We start from the raw sequence: 27384 nt of genomic DNA, 5'->3' as shown, positions 1-27384 counted from the left end.
GTTGGGGGGGAGATTGTTGGACATTGGATAAAGCAACACTCCCCATGAGTTTCGTGACATGGACTAACCGCCTCTTTGGATCCTTATCTCTGGCAATGTGATCATTGACTAAAACCTGTGGGTTTTGGTCTAATGCGGTCGTGATTCCCAACACCATGAACTTTGCATCTCATCTTACTACAATCTTCCTGTTGCTTGGAATGTAGATTCTATATGCCTTTGAGGTCTCACTATATCCTACGAGATACCCCTTCTTTGTAGTTTGATCCAGTTTGCTACGCTTCTCGTTTGGAATGTGGCAATAGGCCACGCTTCCGAATATCCTGAGATGACTGACTTCCGACTTCTTCCCTGTGAATACTCCTTCAGGCGTTCTCTTCCCCAATGCCTTATGAGGAGTTCTATTATGAATATATACTGTCATGTTGCAAGCTTCTGCCCATAGATACTTAGGTAGATCCTGATCATACAACATGGCCTTGGCTGCCCCAACAATAGTTTGGTTCTTCCGTTCTACCACTCCATTCTGCTCCGAGTTATATGGAGTTGTCCACTCTCTTTTGATGCCCTCCTTTGCGCAGAAATCTGTGAAATCCTTGTCTGTATATTCTCCACCGTTATCTGAACGCAATACCTTTATCTTTTTCCCTGTCATATTTTCAACAAGAGCCTTGAACTCTCGGAAACGATCAAAGACCTCATCCTTGGTCTTTAAGAAATAGATCCAGGTTTTTCTGGAGTGATCATCGATAAAAGTGACAAAGTATTCACCACCACTAAGAGCCCTTGTGGACATAGGACCACAGATATCTGAGTGTATTAATCCTAATACATCCCTTGCTCTATTGTTACTTCTGGGAAAAGCTGCTTTAGCGTACTTTCCTAGTACACATCCTCTGCATAAGTCATCATGTTCATTGCTTAGGACTGGTACCCCTGTAACAGTCTCTCTGAGCATCCTCAGTGCTCCATGGTGTAAGTGCCCCATTCGCCTATGCCATAATTCATTTCACTCCTTCTCACCATTATAGTTGTTGCCTATCAGTGCCATTGGCGATTCGAGCTGCAACCTATACAACTTGTTGCTTCGAACCCCAATTTGTTTTTTCCTCTTCCAGCCTGGATGCTTAACGTATACTTTCTTTCCGATGAAGTATACATCATATCCCTTGTCCTATAACTAGGACACTGAAATTAGATTCATCCCTAATCCTGGCACATGCGAACATTGGTGGCTCAGATGTCAATCCATGCTTCCATCTGAAAAGCTATGGTGCCTCTCCCTATGGGAGTACACTTCGTTCTATTTCCCATAGTTATTTGGAAGTCCATCTGTTCTTCTTGATAGCTCGAGAAATGTTCTCGTACTCCAGTCATATGAGTTAAAGCCCCACTATCAATGTACCAAACATCCGTTGATGCTGAATTAGCTAAGCACATGAATTCTTCATCTAATTTGGTAGACAAATCTTGGATATTTTGAGTATCCATATTGTGCCAATTTCTAATGCTAACCTATCCCAACAACTGTTGTAGGAAAAATTGTGTCTTCCTTGCTGAGTCTTCTACTGCGTTGTTCCTTCTACCACTAATAAATTTCGACTAAAAAGACTTACCTCTCTGTCGGCTCACTCAGAGAGAGTTTTCCCACGAAATCCAATCTCTTTGGTTTGAACTGCTCAATCCTCTGGGAGATTTGAATTTCTGCCCTTGCAGGGATTTCGAATTCCCTTCCTTTCTCAGCGTTGGATCTTCCGACTTTTCTCTTCTGCTTCCCTGTAGCTCTGATACCATGTGAAAATTTCTAAAATGGAAATCCTACTGCAGTGATTAATATGACTTCTTCTACTTATTACTTCAGAGATAAGTTATCTACTGTATTCTTACGGTAAATATCAAAACATATTCTACTACAGCCTTCACAATTAAAACATTGCAGAAATTAAATGTAAGAAAAATGTTGGCACATATACAAACACCATAACACAGTTATTTTTGGACAATTGTCCCCGGAAAAACCCAATGCGGGAAAACCAGTGCAGCAGATGAGGGTTTTATTATTCTTCAACAAAAATCAACATGTACAAAATTTCACCCAGCGGTATAGAACTGAGAAATATTTACAGACGTTCCTGAACAAGTGTCTGACCAGAGAGAGAGGTTCCTTGACCCTTTGCGTCTCCCTGGCTTGCCCAGCGTCAATTTCTCTGGCCTCTGGACTAGCCTACGCAATGCCTGCGTCACTCAAGCCAGCGCTGCCTCTCCCAGCGTCAATCTGCCCAGCGTTGTTCCTTCCACTGCTCTATGTCTTCGTCCTTGTCTCCCTGACAAGATGTTGAACCCTCTCTATCTCTCCTCCACCTGCAACTCTCCCTCTGAATCGATTTTCTCTTGCCGAACTTCGACCAGTGAGAAAAATCAATTTCTCTTGGGCAACTGAGTATCTCCCTGGTCTGTTTTCCAAATGACCCTCAAGTCCCTTCCTATATCTTCCTATTGAGAAATCGATGGCCTAGATTAAAACATAATCAAAGGCTCATATCGTTTTGACTTGATCCATGGCTTTTTTTAGAAGATTCACCTCTGATTAGATTAATACCCATTAATATTTTTATTTTCCTAAGTTTAGACTTAGGAACCCCATTAAAAATATTAATTATTTTAATAAAATCACTTTTGGGTGGAATTTCCCAAAATGCTTTTTGGGTTCTTTGGAATACTTGTGCCCAAGCCTCCCTGCAAATTTTGAGGCTTAGAGCACATCCAATGCTACCCCAAATCAACACTAGGTGGATCAATTGGATCCATTGGACCTTCAACATCGGGCATCGGATCATCAGTTGGAGGCTCATCCTGCTTTCCTGCATCATCGTCATTATTGTCCTTCTTAGGGATAGGAAGATCTCGAACTTTCCTAAGGGAAGAATCTTCATCAAAAGTGACATCATGACTTATTTCCACTTCCCTTTGACCAGGCACATAGATTTTATATGCCTTCGAAGTTTCATTGTAGCCCACAAACGTTCCTTTCTTCCCAGATGCATCTAGTTTATTTATTTTCTCTTTCGGCACATGAAAATATATGGGACAACCAAAAATTCTAAAATGAGAAACATCAGGTTTCTTATCGGTGAAAACTTCTTCAGGTGTCTTGAAGTCCAATGCTTGATGTGGGCATCTATTTTGAACATACACAGCGGTGTTGGCAGCTTCTCCCCATAAGAACTTTGGTAGACCTTGGTCATGAAGCATGGCACGAGTGGCTTCTATGATAGTTCGATTCTTCCTTTCGGCAACACCATTTTGTTCAGGAGTATATGCAGTAGTGGTCTCCCTCTTAATGCCAGCTTCTCTACAATAGTCATTGAATTCATTTGACTCATATTCGGTCCCATTATCGGTCCTCAATATTTTGATCTTCTTCCCTGTTTGATTTTCGACCAAGGCTTTGAAAGAGCGGAACCATTTGAACACTTTGTCCTTCTTCTTTAAGAAATAGATCCATGCTTTGCGAGAGAAGTCATTCACAAAAATAGCATAGTACAAATATCCACCCAAAGATGTCACAGGCAACATACCTGATAGATCAAATTGAACCAATTCGAGCATACCTGTAACCATCTTCCTTACATCAGGTAAGGCTTTAAAATGAAGGTGAGCAAATCCTAGGTGCCATAATTCAAATTGAAGAGAAGTATCACAAGTCATTGCTCCCAATGGATTTCCTCCAACTTGATAGAGGCCTTCAACCCTGAATCCAAGAGTGAATGCATCTCTTGGGTTCCTTTACCAAACATGAACCTTCCCATCAATGAATGTCACCTTGAAACCTTTATCTCCCATCGCAGAAATAGAGACCAGATTCCTTTTCAGATCAAGTACATACAATACTTCTTGTAAATGAAAGGTTTGACCTTGAATTAAGTGAAGAGTAACAGTCCCAATTCCTTTTACAAGATAAGTGGCATTATCCCCAAGTATAATCTCCATATTCGTCTTCTTCTCAATCAAGTTTGAAAGAGCCTCTTTGTACCCAGTGAAGTGCCTTGAGGCACTGCTATCAATCAACCAATGATCTAATGTATCCGGAGGAGAGGCGGTGGAGAGGGCAGAAATAAGATAAAACTATTTTTGTTTTTCACCAACATTAACTTCTTCATACCTGGAGTTTCTCGACTTCTTGGGAGGACGACCATTTCCATTTCGAGCAGCGGGAGCATTCCTCTTTCCTTGTTGAACATGTTGTTCCTTTGATTGCCATTTCCCTTGTAATTGTTATTATGGTTGACATCATCTCTTGGAGTATCCTTCTTGTGAGGACACTCTCTAGTGAAGTGACCAAACCTGTTACAAACTTACAATTGAAGCATCTTCCTTTTCTTCCTTCTTTGAATCCTAGCTTGAACCCTTGAGCTTGTCTTCTTGGACCAACATTGTTCTTCCTCTTAGCATGAACGGATAAGGCGGTAGGATTGTTTCCATTGGAGGGCTTGTCTCTTTCCATCATCCTTATTTTTTCTTGAGTGCATCTAGCCAATAATTCATCAAATCCTAGAATCTTGTCATTATTGAGGATGGTGATGTTAAACACATCCCATTCTCTTGTAAAGCCTCCAAATGCAATGACAGTGAGCTCCCTATCACTAAAGACTTCTCCAATAAATAGGAGATCATTCTGGATCTCAATAATCCTCGTGAAGTAGGATTGAATGGATTCTCCTCTATCCATCTTGATGTTTTTCAACTTGTTCTTGAGAAAGAGAACTTGATTTGCATTATTTACTTTGAACATCCCAACCAGCTTGTCATACATCTCCTTAGATGTTTCCAAATTAGAAATATAGGCAACCAAAGGCTTGTGAATAGAATCAACAATAATTTTCTTAGCTTTAACCTCACCTTTCTTGTACTTTGTTTGTGCAGCTGCGAATGCATTTGAAGGAGGCTCCACTACTCTTCCTTTGACATAGTCCATGGCAACATTTTCTTCCAATGTCAAATCTAGAGACATCTTCAATGCATAATAGTCAGATTTGTCCTTAAGCTTGTCCTCGGATTTGAAGTAACATGTAGTCGTCATTGGGACTAGTTTCTTGTCCAACATCCTACCTTAGTGATTGCTTTTCCTCACTCTTGCTTGGGCTTTGTCTTCATCTGAAATCCAATACCATGTTAATTTTAGATAACAATGGTATGTTCTATGCTTTAGCACAATTTACTTCAATGTTCCTTATCAACCCAATGACAATTTCAAATTATTTCCATTAGCAATCACGTTAACATAAACACATTGATAGTAAATGCAGATAGAACATAAAAACATGTGCAGAAAACAAGCCAAGACAAGAGGACAGAAGATTTGGTGGAAGCCAAGGAAAAACCCCAATGTGGGAAAAACCCTTTGATCAAATCTTCTTATTATTATTCAATAGTTCAGCAGAGAGAGTACAAATATATCAAATTTATTTGCCCAAAACAGCCCTGTCAAAATCAACAGTCAACTGCAGCCCTAACCAGAAAGTCAACGATGGTCAAAGCAACACCTAAAATGTCCTCCAAGCAGTTCGATCAACAACAGTCCAATTCGGCCTTACAAGAGAGTCAAAGTCAGCCCAAAATAGTTCGGTCAAACCCAGTCAAACACTGCTGTAATTTCTGCGGTCAAATCTAAAGACAACGTTGAAGTCAACCCTGGTTAAACTGTCCCAATCACCTCGATTTTTGTGCCGATAAATGCGGCCTCCAAAGATTGAAAATCTGCCCTCAAAATCGAAGTCAAAGGAGGTCAAATGAGCCCTGGTCAATGCTGGTCTGTTTTCCTAAAATTCAACCTGTTCTGCCCCAGAAGAATTCAGCCTCCTGCCATACGTGCAAAGTAGAGGGAAGTTGCCTCCAAGTTGTACAAACCAAGTAAAACGAAATAATGAAATGCCAACAAATATCACAAGTAATTATCAAGTAAGGAGGATCAACATTAATCTACAAATACCTTGATTTTCCAATATGGTATCAGAGCTATGGTCGGTAAAAGAAGCATTTTTGAAGATCACTCTTGTAGGCATAGTTGAAGATACCTCTACAGCAGTTCCTCCATCAATGGAAAGAAGAAGAAATGACATACTTTAGCAGGTCCTGGCCAGTATTCAACTTCCAAGTAATGCAACAGAAATGTGAATTCTGAAGTGGAAAGATATCCAGAATTCTGAGGTTACATGACTAAAGAAATGTAGCAATGTGTCTGGAATAGTACGAGTCTTTTTACAAGTTTCTTAAGGACTACATTCTGTGGACGCAAGTTTTCACAGGGGACTAATAGCAATGATGCTGAACAGAAATCTGAGTTCTTCATCTAGATAGAAATGCGAGTTCTGATGAGCCAAACTAAAATATAAGAATGACACAATTTGATTAGGTATGGCATTGACACATCATATTATACAGTAAGACAGTATCGATGGCAAGGTCTAATGGATGGTGTCGCAATGGTCATACCATACTCACATACCCTGCTCTCTGTGGCACAATAATCTCGCTAAAATTTGCAGTAGCAGTGATGCAGTGACATTGAATTATAATGGCATGGTCTCATATGATAGATAGGTAACCCTATCTCTACAATGATATGTGTTGTCTCTCCCAAAGGCAATGCATGACTATGATACGAGTTACTCCAATGATGTGTGTCACCATTTCCAAAAGTTTAACAGCAATTTAAATTCTTTCTAAGATGTAGTCCATGTGAAGGCTGATTTTGAGAATCGAGATGGGCTGCTAAGGAAGTCGTAATCTGATCCAACAAGTGCAATCTTCTCTCAAGGAAAGACCTCGCAAACCTCAGATAGCCGAGATGAATAGCAGCAGAAGAAAGGGACGAGTTTTGTCTTTGTTTGTGGTTTGGTTTCGCACAGGTACAATGGAGGAGAAGCATCCAATTTTTTAGAGCCCAACAGCTGGAATAAAAGCCAAGTTTTGTGCCTCTGTTTTGAAGTGAAGGAAAGTCTTCCAGTGCCAAGATTTAGACCACTGTTATTCTGTTCCTTGGGTGACAACAGGCCCGAAAATCTGAAGATACCTTGTGCAGGACCAAGACACAATAGGGTTGGTTGTAGGGTTCTAACACTTGGAATAAATGTGGGTTAGCAGGCCAAGTATATCCCTGGGAAGAGTGAGGTGAAATGTGGAGGAAAAGAAGGTTTTGTTTGACGTGTTAGGGCAGCCACAGTCTGAGGTTTGGACCTGTGGTATCACAGAATTTCAAAGGGGGGCAAAAGTTTGTAGGAAGGCAGAAGATAGGGCTGCAAGGATGTGAAGTCTGTGGAGGAGGATTGCGAGGTTGGAGGTCCTTATTAGGATGGAATTGAAGGTCATTTGAGGTTGTTGGATGGCAGCAAGTAGGTGATCTTGGAAGCCCAAATTGCAGACCTGTGGAGGACTATAGGTCTGCTAGGAGAGCTTGATATTTAAGCTTCATGGACTAATCTTTGAAAGACATTTGGCCAAGGTCTTGAAGGCTGGAAAGAAAATTCTCAAAGTTTAGAAGGGACAAAACTTCCATGTAATTGTAGATTGAAAGAAGGGCCTATTTTGGAGGATGAGTTATCTAGTAGGCTTTCCAAAACTAGGTCACATCTCTCTATGGCAACTACGCAGGAAGAAGGTCCTTTAGTGAGGGCTTTCTATTTTGCTTTGCAAGTACAAAGAAACCCTAAACAGGGCTAAATGATGTAGGCTTAGATCGGTAATTGTTTAGAGGCAGACTTAAAGAAGCTCTTTGTACAATGAATAAAAGAGTTGGTTCACTATTGTATGGGCAGATTTATGAAAACCCTAAGGATAGTGAAGCAGTGGACATTCACTATCAAGTGGGTTGTGCTTGGAAGACCTTATGTTAGTAATCTTGGAGAAGCTAAGTCACTATTGAAAGGCAGTTTGATTGGTGCCCTAAGGACTGTCAATTTGAAGCAACAATAGGATAGTTAGAGGGCTAAGGACAGTCATCTAAGAGGCAACTAGAGGACTGACAAGAAGGTTTATTTGAAGACCATGGGATTTGGCTATTTTGGAAAGATGAGAATAGCAACTAGAGGGGAGAATTATTTGTGACTAAGGAGCTGTGTTGATTGACAAAGACTAATTGGAAAGGTCAGCCAAATTGCATTCCAAACAATGGATTGGCTAACCTTGTGATAATCAGTCTGTTGAAGAAACTACGTGATGAACTATCTTCAAGGCAGAAAGCAGTAAAAAAATTAGTTGTGGACACAGTTGAGGATGCAGTACGTGAAGACCTTAAGTACACAAACTGAGGCTTGTTGATGAATTATCCCTGTTTGAGATGGAGTGAACATGGATTTCTCCTCTCAGGTTGAGAGGGAGTAAAGTTGGACACTGCTTCTCCCTATGTCATGTACTAGGCCAAGACTAACTGCCGTAAATCTAGTGCATGCACCACGGATTGGGAGAATGATGTATTGAATTAGCATGGTTCTCCTTGTGTCAACTACTATGACGGATTAGGACTGATATCCTAAGTCAAGTACATGGACATGGATAAGGAGAATGGTGGAGTGGATAAGCATCATGGACAGACACTCTTGAAGTCATGTACTGTGATGGATTAGGATGGAGAAATTGGAGATCCTAAGTCAAGTACATGGACTTGGATAAAGAATGGTTCGATGGACAAACATTTCCTTGATGGAAATAGTCCAGTAGAAGACATACTTCAGGTATCCTAGGTGGAGTATGTACCTTGGTGAGGCGGTGTGGTGTCCCAGGGAATGCCTCCCAACATTGTGCTCTGATTGTGAGAAAAATTTCGGCAAAATCACATAGAGAATCATTTGTCGACGCGTTTCAAACCAACTAGTGTGGTTCATCGTTAGGACAAGTTGAGGAACAAATCTGAGCGATTAGTTAAATAGGGAACGCAGGTCCTTCAACGGCTATATTTGACCGGGCAATGGTTAAAAAGACTTCTAACGAATAGATTAGACCTGGGCCCAGATAGAAAGGATCAAGGTTTGTTAAATAAATTATTATAATTTCTAATCTTATGGTAAATCTTATTTTAGAGACCATAGTTTATTTTATATTATTATTCCAATTATTAACTTCTCAAATAAATATTATTAATCTAATAATAGACTGGGGCAACTGGTAAAAATTCCACTATTATTAAATGATAGTAATATTATACTTAAAAATAATAATACTAGTCTAGGGTAAATAATTAATTATTATTAATTACTAAAGTGACTAATGTTATAATATAATTATTACTAAACTATGGTTACCATATGAAAACAGCGGACAGCTAAACAAACAAAGAGGGGTAAGGCAAGGAAAAAACGAAGAAGAGGCTAAGACAAAAGGGCTGGGATCCAACAACTACTAATCTTCCAGCCGTCATCCCTATTGAGATTAATAGGTCTTTTCTCGATCTCAAGGGCTTCCCTAAATTTACGATGGTGAAACTGCGCAACTCTTGCGATAACTTGAGCCTCTTCGATACAAACATGATGTTTAGTTTTCTCGGCATGCTCTGCAAGGGCTGAGGACTTGGCCCTTCCATGCTTCAAGTCTGTTGAGTGCTCATTAATCCTCTGATTAATAGAACGACTAGTTTCATCAATGTATGGGGCCCCACAGGAACAGGGAATGACATAGACACCTTTCATGTCTTTAGGGTCAACAGGATCTTTAACAGATCGAAGGGATCTACAAATGGTGTTAAGAGGTCTAAAGGTTGAGGGAATATTGTGCTTCTTAAGAATCCTAGCAATCCTATCAGTGGTACCTTGGATGTAAGGGAGGTGTACCCTCAGAATCCGGTCTTTAAGATCTTTATGGACAGAAGGCTCCTTTCAGGCCTTGAGGAAGGCTTTCTGACCTAGGTGTCTACTGTAACCATTTTTAACGAATACATCCAAGAGATGAGCCTTCTCCTTTGCCAAGTTTTTCTCATCGGAGATTCTTAATGCACGAGTAGCAAGCGTGTTGACAACGCCTAACTTCTAAGCAGGGAAATGATGAGAGCTGGCATGGAGATATTGATCGGTATGAGTCTTTTTTCGAAATACCTGGTGGGAGAAGGAACCATCATTATTCTAAGAGATGAGAACATCAAGGAAGGGAAAACAACCGTTGACTTCCTTTTCCATAGTGATCTTGTGGAAAGATAGAGTGCACCTGTCAAGGCCTTAGTAATGTGGCAATGTTTGCTATGATGATACTTTGATGCTTATCAATCTAGATCCCTTCTTATGAGAATATTTCAACTTGAGATAGACCTGTTGATTCATTATGAATACCTCCCTAGTTAGAAGGGAGTGGTGGAAAAGTAACTAGGCTTGGTCTTCATAATTATTTGTGTACTTGTATCAATTTGTAGTTTATGTAAATGAAGAAAAAGAATTTTATTTAAGCATGGGATTCAAGCTCAAGTCTAGGTCAAGCATGTTCTTCATGCTCCTAGGGTTTAATGAGTCAAAAGAGTTTTTGTCATATGTAAAAGACCCATTCGGGCATTTTGTAACAAGAAAGAAAAATTATTTTTGAGTCAAGAAAAGTAATTTTGTCCTCCAAGCACAAGTCAGCCCTACCATGATAAGTCGGCCCTATTGAGGCACCTTTTCGCTCTCCTAGATGACTACATATAGGGCAGACTTTGTCCTCATTTGTAGAGTGTGCAAGCAAGTTCGATCTATGCAGAAAGGCAAGAAGAAAAGCAGAGGAAGGTCTAGGAAAGAAGACAAACTCGAGGAAGCAGGAGACTTAAATTGTTGACTTGTTTCGTTCACACGTGCAAGAAGACTACAGTTTCTGCAGTTGTTGCAGGGCCAAAGATTGCAAGTTGAACTGCAGACCTGTAGAAGAGGGACGAAATTCTGATTTGACGCTAAATTTGAGGAAGTTGACTATATTTGACTTGGAGAACTTTGACTTGAATGAGGATTTTTGGAGGGTTGAATTGGTGCTTGGAGAAGGTCTTGGTCTTTGGGTCTTGGAGGTCTCATTTTGCTCTGATTCTATAAGAAGAGGATTGTTCGGGTTTTCCCCAATTGTGGGGTTTTGTCCTGGCGTGGAGACTATCTCTTGTGTTCTTTGTGCTTTGTGATCTTTATGTTTTTTATCATTGCTTAATGAAGAAGTAAAATGAAATAATAAAATGCCAACAAATATCATAAGTAATCATCAAGTAAGGAGAATCAACATTAATCTACAAATACCTTGATTTTCCAACACAACTTCCTTTACAATTAAAATATGAATTTATAAGCTAAAATCCCCTATTCTATCCATGGAGGGGCAAAAGATCCTCTTCAACAATTAATTAATCAAAATTCAACTTACTTTACTATTAGAATATTAATTTCTAAGCTAAAATCTCCTATTCTAGACTATGGAGGGGCAAAAAGCCCTCTTTGGTAACTAATTGATCAAAAATACAAAACGATAGGACTTTTTATACCACATGTACAATTTTAAAGGGACGTGAGCCCTCTAGGGTGACCCATCTCCATAAATGATGGGAATAGAGGGATTTTTGGTGTAGCATCCAAAGCCCTTCAACACTTCCTCCACAAAATTGACAAACAAAGTGTCCAAGTGTCTCCCAAAGAGGGCAATTGGGCTTCAATAGCCATACTCTAGCCTCAATGTCATCATATAAGTGAACACACAAACCCTCAAATCACAATAAATAACCCTTTCAAAGGGGTTGCTTCCCCAAATAAGTAGCCCTTCAAAACTGCCCAAGGATTTGTCTTTCACAAGTGGACATGTGGGCTCCCAATTGTTGAAGGAAATGTAATTAGGTTCGGTCTTCATAAATGTACTTTTGATATTTGTACTTGTTCAAGAAAAGAAATATTATTTTTATAATATATATCAATGAGTTTCTTGCTCATTGAAATAGCTCTAGCACATGTTAAGTGCTATAGGTGAGTCAAATAGTCAAAAGAAAATGTTGAAGGCCTTAAGGGCATGTTACACCATGTATGATTATGTATTAGGGTCAAGAGAATACCTCCAAGCAAAGTCAAGTCTCCTCCTATGCAAAGGCACCATCAAAGAAGCTCCTTCAAGCACCACCAAAGAAACCATCTGAAGTTTGCATAACAAGTCTGCCTACAAACAGTTAACATGTAAAATCAGCGCAGCAAATGAGCAAGTAAAGGGTGAAAAAGAGAAGAGAAAGGCAGCCTCTAGTGCACCGTCGAAGGAAGGAAGAACACCGAATCTTAAAGGACTGTTTCTAGGGCAATCTACAGTCACATGTGCGAGGACAGGGAAAGCTGCTTGCGGTCATAACAGCAGAAACCCACAGTTGGCATCTCTCTGTAATTGGGCTAGGAAATTAGAACTATAAGGTCTCCCAATCAAGGAAGGAGAAGGACACTCAAGCGAAGGAAGAAAAGAGCTTACCATGTCAAGGAAATCACCACACGTGTGGAAATCTAGGGCCGTAGGACAGTCATATCAAGTCTGCATCTACACCTTGAAGAAAGAGCTCATTTGGTCAAGTAGAAGAAAGGGATCATCACAAGAAAAGTGTCAAACCAGGAGGTAACTCCTCAAAACAATTCATGATATTCATTCAGGTTGGTCTTTATTATATACATAAGAAAGAGACTGATCATTTCATCTCCCGATGACTCTTCATATTTTCTATTATTTATTTATATCAATTACAGTTATTCACCCAATCCTGATGATTAGCTGTCAACATTCCCCCCTTAATCTAAAGGGATGTTGGTGGGTCCAAGCATCGTTCTAAATCTTTCAAGCTTTTCTCTTCCAAGCGCTTTGGTGAAGATGTTTGCAATTTGCTCATTAGTGGAACAATGGCGGAGATGGATTGTTTTGGCCTCAACATGATGTCGAATCAGATGATATTTAGTATTGGTGTGCTTCGTTCGATCATGGAACTTTGGGTTCTTGGCCAACTTTATTGCTGAGGTATTGTCAATCATGAGTGGAGTAGATTGTACTTGTTTTACCTGCAAATCTTCAAGAATTTTCTTGAGCCACGCAATTTCTTTTGTTGCCTCAGTTGTTGCCACATATTCTGCCTTTGTTGTGCAATCTGCTGGAATTGATTGTTTGTGTGATCTCCAGGAGACAACTCCTGAACCAAGACTCATAGCATAACCTGAAGTAGATACCCCAGTTTCTTTGTCTCCATCGAAGTCTGAATCAGAGTATCCAATCAAGCTGAAGTCGTCCACCTGTGTATACTTGATTCTAAAGTCTTGAGTTCCCTTCAAGTACCTTAGAACTCTTTTTGCAGTAGACCAATGTCCCTCACAAGGCTTTTGCATAAACCTGGAGAGGATTCCAACAACAAACGAAATGTCTGGTCTGGTAGTACTTAGGTAGTTGAGACTTCCTACAAGCTCTCTATACCTTGTTGCATCCTCAAATTCTTTTCCTTCAATGGATGTGAGCTTTAAGTTTTGTTCCATTGGAGAAGTAAGAGGATTGCATTCTTTCATGCCAAACCTGTTCAATAGATCTCCAATGTACTTCTTTTGAGAAAGGAATATGGACTTCGGATGTTGAGTTACTTCAATACCAAGATAGTAATGAACATAGCCCAAATCAGTCATTTCAAAACGTTTCATCAATTCCTTCTTCATGGATGCAATGTAGCTTTCATTGTTCCCTGTCGTCAAAAGACCATCTACATATACCACAAGATATACAACTGTTTTGCCAACTTTCTTGACAAATAAAGTTGCATCACCAAAATCATAATGTTTGAAATTGAGTTTCAGAAGATGCTTAGTTAATTTTTCATACCATGCTCGCGGTGCTTGTTTGAGGCCATACAAGGATTTCACGAGTTTGCATACTTTATGTTCATGTCCTTTCATAGCAAATCCTTCAGGCTGGGACATAAAAACATTCTCTTTTAGGTCTCCATTCAAGAAAGCAATTTTTACATCCATTTGTTGGACTTTCCAATCGTTCTGAGCTGCTAGGGAAAGGATTGTCCGGATGGTAGCCCATTTTGTTATGAGGGCAAAAGTCTCCTCATAATCGACCCCTTCCTTCTGTGCAAAACTTTTTGCCACAAGCCTAGCTTTGTGCATGTCAAGTGAGTCATCAGCTTTATACTTGTTCTTGTAGACCCACTTGTAGCCAATTGGTTTGGTTCCTGATGGAGGATCAACCAGCTTCCAAGTGCCATTCTTTATCAGGGCATCATACTCCTTTTGCATCGCTTCTTTCCATTCATCATGAGAAGTAGCGTTTTTGAAGGAAGTTGGTTCGAAATCTGTAGACAAATTCAATTCACAATCATAAGAAACATCCATATCAACAGGTGAATCAGAGTCATCTACATCACCTCCATTTTGCTGGTTTGAATTTCTAGTTCTTGTCTTTCCAACCTCATGAGGATGAACACTTTCAAGTATCTTTGTCAGCCACTTTGGGGGACCTTTCTTAGATGGTCCAGGCTGCTCCGTTGATTGAGTTGGAGTTTCATGCGAGGGAGAGAGTGCTTCAGAAGAAGATTCCACAGGTTGATCTAGTATAGGAATTCCCCCTTCAAGATGTGGAATCTTATTATCAAATTCTTGAAATGATTTTGCATTTGTGAATCTATCCAAGCGATCAAGTTGCTGCTCAACAACATTGTCAGTTTTGGATGTTTCAAGAAAAATTACATCTCTGGATACAACAAACTTTTTATTGACTTCATCATAGAGAAGGTATGCTTTGGAGGTGTTTGAATACCCAAGGAAGATACACTTACGACTTCTTGCACCAAGTTTGTTTCTATGTACCTTTGGTATCAAGGCATAACAGGTGGAACCAAAGACCCTGAGATGCTTTACCGAAGGAATGTGCCCATACCACATTTCATAAGGAGTCTTGTTTCTGATAGCATCAGATAGACATCTATTCTTTATATATACAGCCATAGAACTGCATCAGCCCAAAACATCAATTTTACATTTTTGAAAAACATCATGGAGGGCACCATATTTAAGATTGTCCTATTCATTCTTTCAGCTACACCGTTCTGTTGGGGATTATAAGGCACAGTTGTTTGATGTTTGATCCCATGTTGACGAAGATAGTTTTCAAATTCATTTGAAGAGTATTCTTTTCCATTATCAGTGTGAATAGAGCCAATATGACTTTGTGCATCATTTTCAATCCATGTACGAAAGTTCTTGAATGTTTGAAAAGCATCAGATTTGTTCTTCAATAAATAAACCCAACACATTCTGGTGTAGTCATCAATAACTGTCATCATATATATATTTCCATTTGCAGAAGGAACAAGCATTGGACCACATAAATCTGAATGAATGAGTTCAAGTTTTCTATGTGCTCTTGAATGTGAATCATGAAAACACAGTTTGCTATGCTTTCCTAGAATGCAAGCATCACATTGCTTAAGTTTCCTAGGAATTGTAGACAAACCAGTAACACCATTTTTCTTCTACAAGCAGAGGCTGTCATAGTTCAAAAGTCCAAATCTAGCATGCCATAATAAACTTGATGGAAGTGTACCTTCTTCATAATGAGAATTGTATGAGAAATGTTGTGCACGAGCAGAGGTACCCTGCAGCTTGAGAAGCCTTTCTTCTTCTATCCCCCTCATGACAAGTGAGTGGTCAGATGCTTTTCTCACCTCAAGCTTGCCATCAAAACATATGAATGGAGTGACCGTGCTGGTGGATGTGGACCAAGGACAGCAAGTTTCTCTTCAGTTGTGGGAGATATAGAACATGATGCAGAAGGAAGTCTGGAAGGCCAGGCAATTTAAGCTTGATTGTGCCAAACCCTGATGGCTTGAGTTTTGATTGGTCTACAAAGTATACTGTTCCATCAACATTGTCAATAAATTCTTCAAAAAAATCTTTTCTATTCTTGTGGCACGTTGCTCCTGAATCAAGCAACCAATCATTTTTCCAAGAAGCAAGTGAAGCATTAAATAAGTCTTCGTTTACTCCAATATTACATTGTGCCACAACATAATAAGCGGATTCAGGTGCTTTACCTTTGTCTGTGTCATTAGTTTTACCTTTGGGTTGGTTTCTTTGCTGCTCAATTTTGTCCCAACGTAACTTGCATGTGGAGGCATCATGTGATCCATTTCTTTTGCGGCGTATGCAGTGCAAATCTGACTTTTCTCCTTGAGAGTGTCTGCCCCCCCACCTCTGAAATATCTTCCTCTTCCTCTTCGACCACCTCTTCCTCTGGAAGAATCTTGGGCAAGATTCTTTTCTTTATGAGCAAGGCACACAGCCTCTTCAGAAGATTCAAGCGTTGTCTTCTTTCCAAAAGCTCACAAGTAAAATTGATTTCTGAAACAATTGTAAAGAAGTTGGGCTTACTAACAACACCTCACAAGAAGCCATATCCATTAGGTTGGGTATGTGATAAAGCAAAGCTACAAGTGACTAGACAATGTAAACTTAGGCTCGCTATTGGGTCAACTTTTGTAGATGAGGTTGAGTTAGATATAGTTCCCTTGGATATATGTGGTATTGTTTTAGGAAGTCCTTACTTGTATGATAGAAAAGCCATTTTCTATAAAACTGAAAATAAGTATAAACTCACAAAAGATGGAATAGAATATATTGTAAGAGCTCATCAATTCAAAAATAACTACTCTCTCATAAACTCAGGGCGGATGAAAAGAATTGTAAATTCGTGCAAGCAATTTTTACTAATGGTTGTAAAGGAAAAGAACCCTGATAAAACCAATGTATTTGAAGGCTGTGATGATAAACAGAAAATTGATTTAGATAAAGTTGTTTCAGAATATGATATCCTATTTCAAGAACCTAAAGATCTGCCACCCAAAAGGGAAATAGTGCATGATACTCATTTGCAGCAAGATGTTCCATTGCCTAACATCAGAATGTACAGGTCATCCGCTTTAGAGAATGCAGAGATCAAGAAGCAGGTACAGGAGCTGCTCGACAAAGGGTTCATAAGGCCAAGCACATCACCATGTGGATCTCCAATCGTACTGGTGAGAAAGAAAGACGGTTCGCGGAGAATGTGCATTGACTACAGAGCACTGAATAAAATAACGATCAAGAATCGTTATCCTCTTCCTCGCATTGATGATTTATTAGATCAACTGAAAGAAGCAGTTTACTTTTCCAAGTTGGACTTGCGTAGTGGCTATCATCAGGTCAGAGTTGCAGAACAAGATGCATGGAAGACTGTTTTCAAAACAAAGCAAGGGCTGTATGAATGGCTGGTTATTTCTTTTGGCTTAACTAATGCTCCTGCCACTTTCATGAGAATTATGAATGATGTACTTAGACGTTTTATTGATGATTTTGTAATTGTATATTTAGATGACATTCTTGTTTTCAGTAAAACATGGGAAGAACATTTGAAGCATGTAAAGCAGACTCTAGATGTTTTGAAAAGAGAAAATCTCTATGTGAAATTATCAAAATGTGAATTTGGCAAAACATCTTTAAATTATTTGGGTCATATTGTAGGGGGTGGTGAATTGAAGATAGATCTATCTATGATTGAAGTCATTGTGAACTAGCCTAAACCCAAATCTGCTACAGAAGTTAGGAATTTCCTAGGAGCAGCATAATATTGGAGAAAGTTTATTGCTAACTTTTCCTTGATTGCAGCTCCCCTACATGCTCTAACAAGATTGAACAAGGTGTTTCAGTGGGGAGGCAAACAATAGAAAGCCTTCGACACCTTGAAATAAAAAATTAGTACAGCACCAGTACTAGCATTGCCAGATCTTCAAAGACCATTTGAGATTGAAACAGATGCCAGTGACTATGCCATGGGAGCAGTGTTGATGCAACACGGTAAACCCATATGTTATCATTCTGAGACATTTACTTCTGCAGTAGTTAATTATCCCACATATGATAAAGAATTGTATGCATTAGTACAGAGTGTGAAAAAGTGGAAACATTACCTAATGGGCAAAGAAACAATTATACATACAGATCATCAACCACTTCAATATTTGCACTCACAAACTAAATTGCAGCAATCAAGACACTATAGGTGGATGGGTTTTTTACAGTAGTTTCATCTTGTCATCAGATATAAGAAGGGCATACACAATAAGGTTGCAAATATGTTATCAAGAACTATCATAAATGCATCTACTATACTTAAGCATAACTCAGTATTGCATGAAAGCTACGTTGAAAAATATGCTCAAGATGTAGATTTTAAAAATGTATATGCAACTTCAAGTCAAGGCAAACAAATAGAAGAATTGGATTATCATGTTAAGGACAAACTCTTATATCATTTGGGAAAGTTATGCATTCCTCAAACTAAAAGAGTTAACATAATCCGAGAAGCACATACTTCTATAATATCAAGTCATTTTGGTGTAAGTAAAACAGTTGCACAGTTGCAAAGGTTCTGTTATTGGCCAAGAATGAATGAAACAGTTTCTAGATATATAAAAGGGTGTACACTCCACTTCCAGTTTCTTCTCGTCCTTGGGAAAGTGTTTCCATGGACTTTATTGGGGGATTGCCAAAATCTAGAAAAGGTCATGATTATTTATATGTTATTGTGGACAGGTTCAGCAAAATGTGTATTTTAATACCTTGTAACAAGCAGATTACAGCTGAACAAACAGCGAAGTTGTTCTTTCAGCATATATGGGTTCATTTTGGGTTACCCACTTCCATTGTATCTGATCGAGATTCCCGATTTGTTGGGAAGTTTTGGTCAAGTCTATGGGAATTGATGGACACCAGATTGAAGAAGAGCACAACACTTCATCCACAAACAGATGGCCAAACAAAGGTGGTCAACAGGACAGTGATCCAATTGCTCAGGGGCTATTGTAGCAAGCATCCAAGATTTGGGATGAACATTTGTGTTATGTGCAACATGCTTACAATTGTGCCAAGCACTCTTCTACTCAGAGATCTCCTTTTGAGACTTGTTTTGGTTTTACACCAAGTTCTCCCTTGGATTTTGTCTTTAGTAAAGACACAACAGTAGATAGACACAGTGATATGGACAAAGCAACCAAGTTCATTGAACAGATCCAAGAAATTCACCAGGCAGTGCAGGAACAGCTGGAAAGAAGCCAGGCCAAGTACAAGGCAAGGCATGACAAGCATCGAATTGAGCATAGCTTCCAAGTTGGTGATCAAGTCTGGCTGTACATTAGCAAAGACAGAATGCAAGGTGAAGGTAAGAAGCTGAAACCAATAAGGTATGGGTCTTTCAAGATACTTGAGAAAATTGGTGAAAACGCTTTTCGCCTTGATTTGCCAGCCTATATGCATATCTATTCAGTCATTAATGCAGAGAACTTGAGACTATATGAACCTTCATTGGTTGAAGATCCCGAAGAGCAAAGTCAGCCTTCTATTGATGATCTGTTGGCTGAATATCTTAAGGAGTTGCAGGAAGACACAGTTCTAAATAGGAAGGTGAGAACTACGCGCAGAGGGGATGTTGAGTACCTCAGAATCGGACTCAAAGGTTCAAACCCAAGCAATGCACAATGGATAGAGATTGGACAAGTGAGGAAGTTGTATCCTCACTTGATCGATGCTTAAAAACCAACTTTTGGTGGTCCAAAAGCTTTTTCAATGGGAAGGCGTGATCCAAAATGGATCCTAGAAACCCTCTAAGTCTTCAAAAATCAAAAACTATCGCAAAGGATGAACCTTTAAAAATGGCGGAAAACACTATCGGGAGAGAAAAACATGAAGAAAATGATGAAAACAGAGCTATCGGCGGCTTAAACAACTTTGCACAGGAGCCGTCAGATCTGGCCAATCAACGATCCAAATCCGATCGGCATATCACAATCGGCAGTGGCAAGCGAAGGTTATCGGAGGCGGCCCTATGAACGTTGCGACAGCGATCAGCGCGAGTCAACAAGGACCGTCGATCAAGCGCGCAGATCGACGGCCCAGGTTAGCTCGCGATATCGCATCGGTAAAACACAAAGGGAAAGGCTTACAAAGGACCGAAGACCGTGCGACATGCGATTACGATATATCGCATCGCATTATCACATCGGAGCAATATAAAGGAACGGGGCCGATACACTTGCGACTTGCGATAGCCGGACCTGACGGAGATTATGGATGAAATTTAATATAATTTGAGTTCTGGAAAAAGGGCTTTTTCTATGTAAAATCACATTTTCGTTAAATAAACAAAAAACAAAGGAAATGTGAATTGGGCGATAAAACGGACCCGAAATGGTTTTTATATGCAACGATATGTGTTTTGAGTGCTGAAACGAGCAGGATTTTGGGCGAGCCGTAGGCAGTAAGTGGTATTGGTCGGGCTTCGCCCGAGCCCATACACTGGCCAACACGTGGCTAGGCGCCGGAGAGAGAAAACCACCCTTTTCGGGCGGGTAATCTCCAGGCGCATAAGCCACCCGAAATGAATAGCAACCGTTGGATCAACGATCATATAGATCACCAGTGGACATGCGATAGCGATGTAAAGGCAGACCCGATGGAGTTATAAGGCGGAATTAATAATATTTCAAATCCAATAGAAGGCGTTTGGGCAGATTTTCCTGTGTTTTTGTGTATTTCTCTATGTAAACAAAGAACGACTATTCTGAAGATTTCAAAGGCACCAATGGTCCATTTTGTTACAAAACAGGTGGCCACCATACCCAAAGACGTTTAACAATGATTGTTTAACGCTCAGAGGGAATTTGAGCGGACAGAGGCCAAGAGCCAGAGAGCCCAGAAGAGGAAACGAACAGAGAATGTTGATTGGCTTAAAAGCCACTGAATGATAGAGACAGAGGCAGGTAGTGCTGAGACAAAGACAAAGCAGAGACAGAGAGCGAGAGGGAGAGTCTGTGACTCAGAGAGACTTGAGGGATTCAAGTAAACTCCTGTTGTTTTGTATTTGTTGTGTTGAAACTCAAATTGAGCTCACTGCTCTTGAAGACATAATAGAGAGGTCACCACTGAAGGCTGGACCAGGAGACGTAGCCGAGGAGTATTGGATGAACTCCATATTAAAATTGTTGTGTTATGTGTGTTTGTCATTATGTTTCTCTAACTGCTCATTGTCTATATTATTCGCAATCTTATCAATCCGTTGCACTAAGTAATATAGGCAAATCCATGCACATGAATCTGTAATACCGTAATATTAGTCTAAGATCTCATTTTCAAATCACTTCATTAGAGACTATGTCCAAAAGGGAGTTGTCATGCTTGAGTACATTTCTACAAATGAGCAGGTAGCGGACATTTTCACCAAAGCCTTACTACGAGGCAAGCATGTATACTTCAGAGACAAGATGGGAGTGGTGAGGAACACTTTCTTCGGTAAGAGGGAGTGTTAAAATTTGGGTACTAGAGAACAAGTGGTTCCCTAAGGCTTTGATCTTTGGCCTAGGGAAAAGTGTCCAAATTTATTTTTTACTTTTCTCCTAAAGTGATTTTATAAATGGTAAAGTCAATTTAATTTAAAAGTGACTTTATAAGTGGTAAAGTTACATTCTAATTTAAAAGTGACTTTATAAGTGGTAAAGTTACATTCTACTTTAAAGGTGACTTTATTAAAGTAAATGAAAAATTAGAAAGTGAAAAAGTAACTATAGAAATAAAAGGCTAAGTGGGTCTTTATTTAAGTGGGTGAGTTAAAAAATAGAAAGTGAGAATTAAATGCACATTTATTCTTATCCCTAGATCTAAATGAATTTCAGCCATTAGATCTTAGGGTAAACCAAAAGGTCATTTAGCGAATAAAAGGAGAAGAGATGAGGAAAAAATTAATTCATTCTTTCATGAGCATTTGAGAGAAAGAGAAGAGAGAGCAAGGAGAGAATTTCTGAGCAGTGAGGAAGTGAAGGAGAGCAGCAAGAAGAAATTTCAGCAAATCTGGGCAGTAGCATTTATTGGCACAAATCCAAAGAAAAAACCGTACAGCAAGAGAAAGACACAGAAATCGAAGAAGAGGGACAGCAAGTTCTGGGCACATTTTTCAAAGCTGGCCATACAACATTTAATGTTGTTTTATTGCTGTAAAAATCTTTGTTTTCGTTGTTTACTGATTGGCACGATTTTCGAGGTGGAGTTCAAGCATGGGAATCGAGATAAGTTGTAATTTGTGGTCGCTGGAATTTTTACTGTGTATTTCAGTTTCTCTGTAAAATCATTTTCAGATATAAAGAAGAGCTCTCAAACTGATTTTCCCCAAGAGTTGTAGGGGGTTTTTCCAGGGTCACATTGACCAAAAATCACTGTGTTATTTTTTGTGTGGCTGTCATAATTTTGTTGTGTTTCATTTCTGCAATTTCAACAGTTGTGAAATCTCTACATTTGTGTTTTCAGAAAAATATTATCATTTCCAGATTTTAGAATTTTTATCATGCTTGGATTTAAAACTAAATGCATGGAGTGATAAGGAAAATTGATAACCGGAGTGGGGGTTGAAATTTCTTCAAGGACTTGACTTGTGCTTGGAGGATATTCAAGTTAGGGGTCTGGGGTTTGACATTGATCAATAAGAAGCTTCAATAAGAGAAACTTACTAAAGGGTTTTCCTCTCCAGAGAAGAGAGGTTTTGGCCCTGGCAAAGAGCCAACATCTTGTGTTCTTGTTCTTATGTTTTGGTAGCAGTTTGAAGAAGTACATAGTACACACACATGCATTAATAAGAATAAGAAGAAGATTAAGCTAACAAGGAAAAGTAAAAAGACTCCACAAATTGTTATCAAGTAACGAAGAATCACACTACATTTATTTGCCCTAGATTCTTCAACACCAATCACCATCAAAGATGGTTCTGTGGGTCTTAAAAACATAGAATCAGCCATATACAAACCAAAGTGAAAGCCCTTTAACTTATAAAGCCACCATAGGGCACCACTTAAATCCATTTCAAAAACTACTACAAGTCAACTCTAAATCTCACATGTTTACATCAATTGTTGACAAGATTATGATCATCCCTGAACTTAAACACAGGTCAGCTCATTTTATATAATATCAGGTCAGCCCGAAACTAACCATTAACCAAAAACACATGCACTCATATATATGCAAGGCCTCCAAACCAAACACTTCTCTTCAAGATACCATGTGACCTATCTGAACTCGCTCCAAAATCTGTCATGGCTGATAGATATTTTAGATGTTGTGGGCAGGTACAGGAAATTTTTTTATTATCCCTGTCAATACTTACGGAAGACAGCTGAAAGCCCACAAGTTTTATAGGAGTAGGCAGTTTATGAAGAACTCTGAGGGACTTCAAGCATCTCAGCCTTGACCAGTTGTGCCAGCATTTGCTTGGGCTGTGCTTCAATACTGGCCTAATATAGAACCCTTTGTAAAACCCGGAATAAGCCAAGACCAAACAGTATTTGCTGCTACTCTGCTATCTTCTATTCCAAATGATGACAGGCCTGACATTGTATGATGTTGACGTGATACTGCACTAGCACTCAGAACTAGGATATGCCTTCAAGAGGTAACTGTTTGATTTCTATCAAAGCTCATTTGTAGATTTGTGAATGCTCGGAATGCAGTGCACATATCCGAATTCCATCCATTACTGAAATACTGGCACCTCATCCATACGGGGCAATCTTTGGAGACAGAAGGAGTTATGGAAAGAATCTCCCTAAAAGTACTTGTCCTATTTCCACCCATGCATTCAGTTATTTACCGTCCTTAAACATTGTGGGTAACAGTCCTAATCCACTACAAGCAACCTATCCACAAGAAGATATACCCACATGTGAAGCACTCCATCTACAAGTGATGCATGTCAAGCTCCAAGGTGAAAACGTATAACAAGCAAGGTTCCATGGCATGAATGCTGTTATTTCCACCCATGCATTCAGTTATTTACCCTCCTTAAACATGGTGGGTAACAGTCCTAATCCACTACAAGCAACCTATCCACAAGAAGATATACCCACATGTCAAGCACTCCATCTACAAGTGATGCATGTCAAGCGCCAAGGTGAAGACATCTAACAAGCAAGGTTCCACGGCATGAATGCTCCTCAAGAAGGTATAACGCTCTACCTCCACAAGCCTCTAAATGCTCTAATGCTCATCCTGTGCCATGTGCTCCTCCAGGTCCACAACACCTACATGATCACCCCCTCGACCATGTCCTCAAATCAAGCACAAGCCTCCATGCAAGCAACCAAGTGTACCTCCTCCAAGATGCTCAACAGTGCAAAGCAAGTCATCCTCCAAGAAAGCCACACATGCCCTTGTGCACATCACGAAGAATGTAATCATATTGTCTAGGCCTCCAATGCTCAAAGGGAGAATGACACATAAGGTCTAGCAAACAATAAGGAAGCCTCCTCACGTGTGTCCATCACAGAACCACCAAGGGCCATCCATACACCATGCACCTCGTATCACATAAGGCACACCCAAGCATGGTGTAAACACTTCCAAACTTCAAAATAAACCCAAAAGCTAACAAAAAGTTCATAAATTTGTGATACATCAAAGAGAATGAGAGAACAACTGAATTCAAGGAAAACTAAATCACCCCCATGTATGAACTAGCAGACTTTAAACATTGAAATACTCCTTCACTCAATCATCACTTTGTGAACCTACATAAGCAAAGAGACTAATTCTCTGAATTGTAAACATTTGTATCCTAGTAGGCAGAGGTAAATAAGACATCAGTTTACTATAGAAAGCATTTCCTACAGAGTACAACTACTGAAGATAACTTTTACTGCATTACTCTTTACTTTTGCGTGCAATCAGACAAGGTCATGTTAATGAGAATCAAAAAATACTAATAATTGTTGTTCATATTCATATATGAAAAGTAAGAAATATAAAGGTATTCTATCCTTTTACAGCAATGCATTATGACATCACGGAATTCTCCATTTCCAAAGCAGGAAAAACTTCTTGAACATTAAACAATGAAGCCTGCATGACTACACACAAGTCCAGAAAGAATTTAGCAAACCTCCAGCAGAAAGATGAGAAATTGCTTTCAATTTGTCCTTCCCTCTCATGAGAGATGCCTCCAGCTCTTCTGAGTGCCTACTCCAATTTCTGTGCCTGCCACCACTTTCCTGTACCTGATTCGAGTGGTGTCTTTTACGTTGCTTTTGCGCCTCTTCCAATGCATGCTGAAGAAAGGCTGGGTGTGGCCCATAGCTCTTTTGCTTGTTCAGATCCTATATGAAAGTATAATTGCAGCATGAGACTACGGCAGAAGCGTGGGTCAAAGCTAGTCTCACATAATATTTCTTTTGATAAACATTTCAGCACCATTCAAGAAATCAGAACAATCAATTTTCTAGTTTCTCAAGCAAGAAATTTTTACCATGCAGCATAACACCAGATAATTTACAAGGATAATGCCAAACCATAAAATATGGATACCGTTTAGTAAATTTCTTATGGGATGAAAGATCTCAAGTTGAAAGGAAAAAAGCAATGGAAAACAATCAGAATATAGGATCAAGGCAGTGACAATTTAAAAGATGTAGCAGAGAGGCTAAAGAGATTGTTAAAAGTTTTAACATGGGTAAATGGGTCTTGTATTGGACCACAAAAAGGTGTGACCTAATTCCTGAAAACACTCAATTCAATTTAACATTAGATAAGATTAAGATAACTTTATTAATGTCTAGCAAGGACCGAAAGGTAGATCAATAGGACTAGGAAGCACAGTGAGTATTAATGACCTGTAGGAAAGCACTATGCTACTCTGAAACTAGAAGTGGAAAAATAAGCTAATAAAGATACATGTAAAAGTATGTGTACTAAGAAAGATTTAGAGAAAAAAAAAATTGTATTAAATGTCAGTAGGTCAGGAGGGTAAAGCAGTCAGAGAAGAACGGGAAGAAATGCCTGCCGCCACATTGACCACTGATGTCAACTGGAGAAAAACAATTGCTGAGATAGCCTGGCTTGTTGACCCTGGCAGGAGCTCTAGCACCATGACTAGAGACTCTCCTAATATTCGATGCCAACAAAAAAACTCTCATTATAGAAGCCTGACCTAAATAGGCCTTGGCCCTTGTGGTACTGGTCGGATCTGTTTTGGATACGGATACACCTCCGGGGCGGCTGACCAGGAACTAAGTGAGTCCTTATGCATAGTCTCACTAAGATGGTTCCTGTTGTGTCATGCATCAAATGATTAATGTGTTACACAACACATTAAAGTGTTGAAAGTAGGCTAGGAAAAGGGTAGTTAATCACAATGTTGCATTAATCGTTATCGGGATAATGTCGGCACGAGGAAAAAATAGGAAAAAATCATAATTATCAGGAAATAATCAGAAATAATCGGGAAAAAATCGTTTGGTACAAAAATATTCATTTTTTTTCAATTTTTTTAATATCTAAACCATCTACAACATAAAATAAATACATTGACACGTAAATATGATAAAAGAATTAATATATAAGATGTTTAATATCATTTCTAGTGCTAAAATCACACATAACATTGAATCATGTCCTGAATAGTAAGTCCTAACTCCTGAGTCCCAACTTAGCCTCAAAATATCAACACAAAATATAATAATGTATCTCATCATGTCATAATGTCATATACAATAAAATGAAGAAAATAACTAAAGTCTAATCCTATTGATTTCCTCTGCCCCTCTTGCGAGAAAATGCCACAGCGTTCCCTTTCCCTCTAGATGTAGATGCCGGTGCCCGTGCTGGTGGAGTTGGCAGTGGAGTCTGATGTGCTCTAGAAAAATGTTGCACGAAGCGGGAGCGAAGCGGAAGCGCGGAGCGCGGAAGCGTCATTTTCCAAAAATCTAGGAAGCGAAGCGTCTGCTATATATATATATTTTTTTATATTTTTTTGCATTTATACTCAAAACAAACATCCCAAATACCAAATTAATTGTAGAAGACATGAAAACATGCATATTTTTGCATAAATCAAGATAGATATGGCATCCATGATTCCATTGTAGTTACTAGTATGTACAACAATCATCTATATTCTAGCTATTACAAACATACATCAGTATCAATTTGATACTGCTTGATGCCTATAAAATTTCATAGGACAAGCTCAAGCAAGAGAAGGAATGCAATCACAAGGAAAGTTATCAAGTTTCTATCAAGCAAAGGACTGTTAGAATTCAAGTTTGGGAATATGTCAGAGCTGGGCTCAATTGCTCATGAAGGCCACAAATCAAATTTGAAAATGCAAACCATGATTGCAAAGTCCTCCTTCAGCATTTAATGGAAGCAGCCAGCAAGGAGGCTTGGAGAGCTAATTCAAGACTATTTAGGGCAGCATCTCACTTGCTAGATCAGGCCACAAGTCAAGAAGTATTGATGCTTTTTCTGTGCTATTTTGTGGAGGGTTTGTCTCTGTTTACAAGGCTACAGGAAGGTGCTGCTACAGCTGTATGAGGAGGAGGATTTG

The 27384-nt window shown here is 39.3% G+C and overlaps 1 protein-coding gene across 2 annotated transcripts in view; it reads right to left on the bottom strand.

Annotated features, from left to right (window-relative positions):
• Positions 1-27384, bottom strand: part of LOC149173853 (uncharacterized) — a 188164-nt gene that overhangs the window by 123965 nt on the left and 36815 nt on the right. For both annotated transcript variants that reach the window (XM_089424756.1, XM_089424757.1), the window contains exon 3: positions 24943-25156. In XM_089424756.1, the coding sequence (XP_089280882.1) occupies positions 24943-25156 (214 nt within the window). The remainder of the gene's footprint in view (positions 1-24942; positions 25157-27384) is intronic.

This window comes from Pinus tabuliformis, chromosome 4_2 (genome assembly GCF_031772625.1).
Source record: "Pinus tabuliformis cultivar Carrire ecotype Pingquan chromosome 4_2, CPIR1, whole genome shotgun sequence".
Classification (NCBI taxonomy): domain Eukaryota; kingdom Viridiplantae; phylum Streptophyta; class Pinopsida; order Pinales; family Pinaceae; genus Pinus; species Pinus tabuliformis.
Note: the sequence above shows the minus strand (reverse complement) of the source record. Positions and strands in the feature narration are given on the sequence as shown.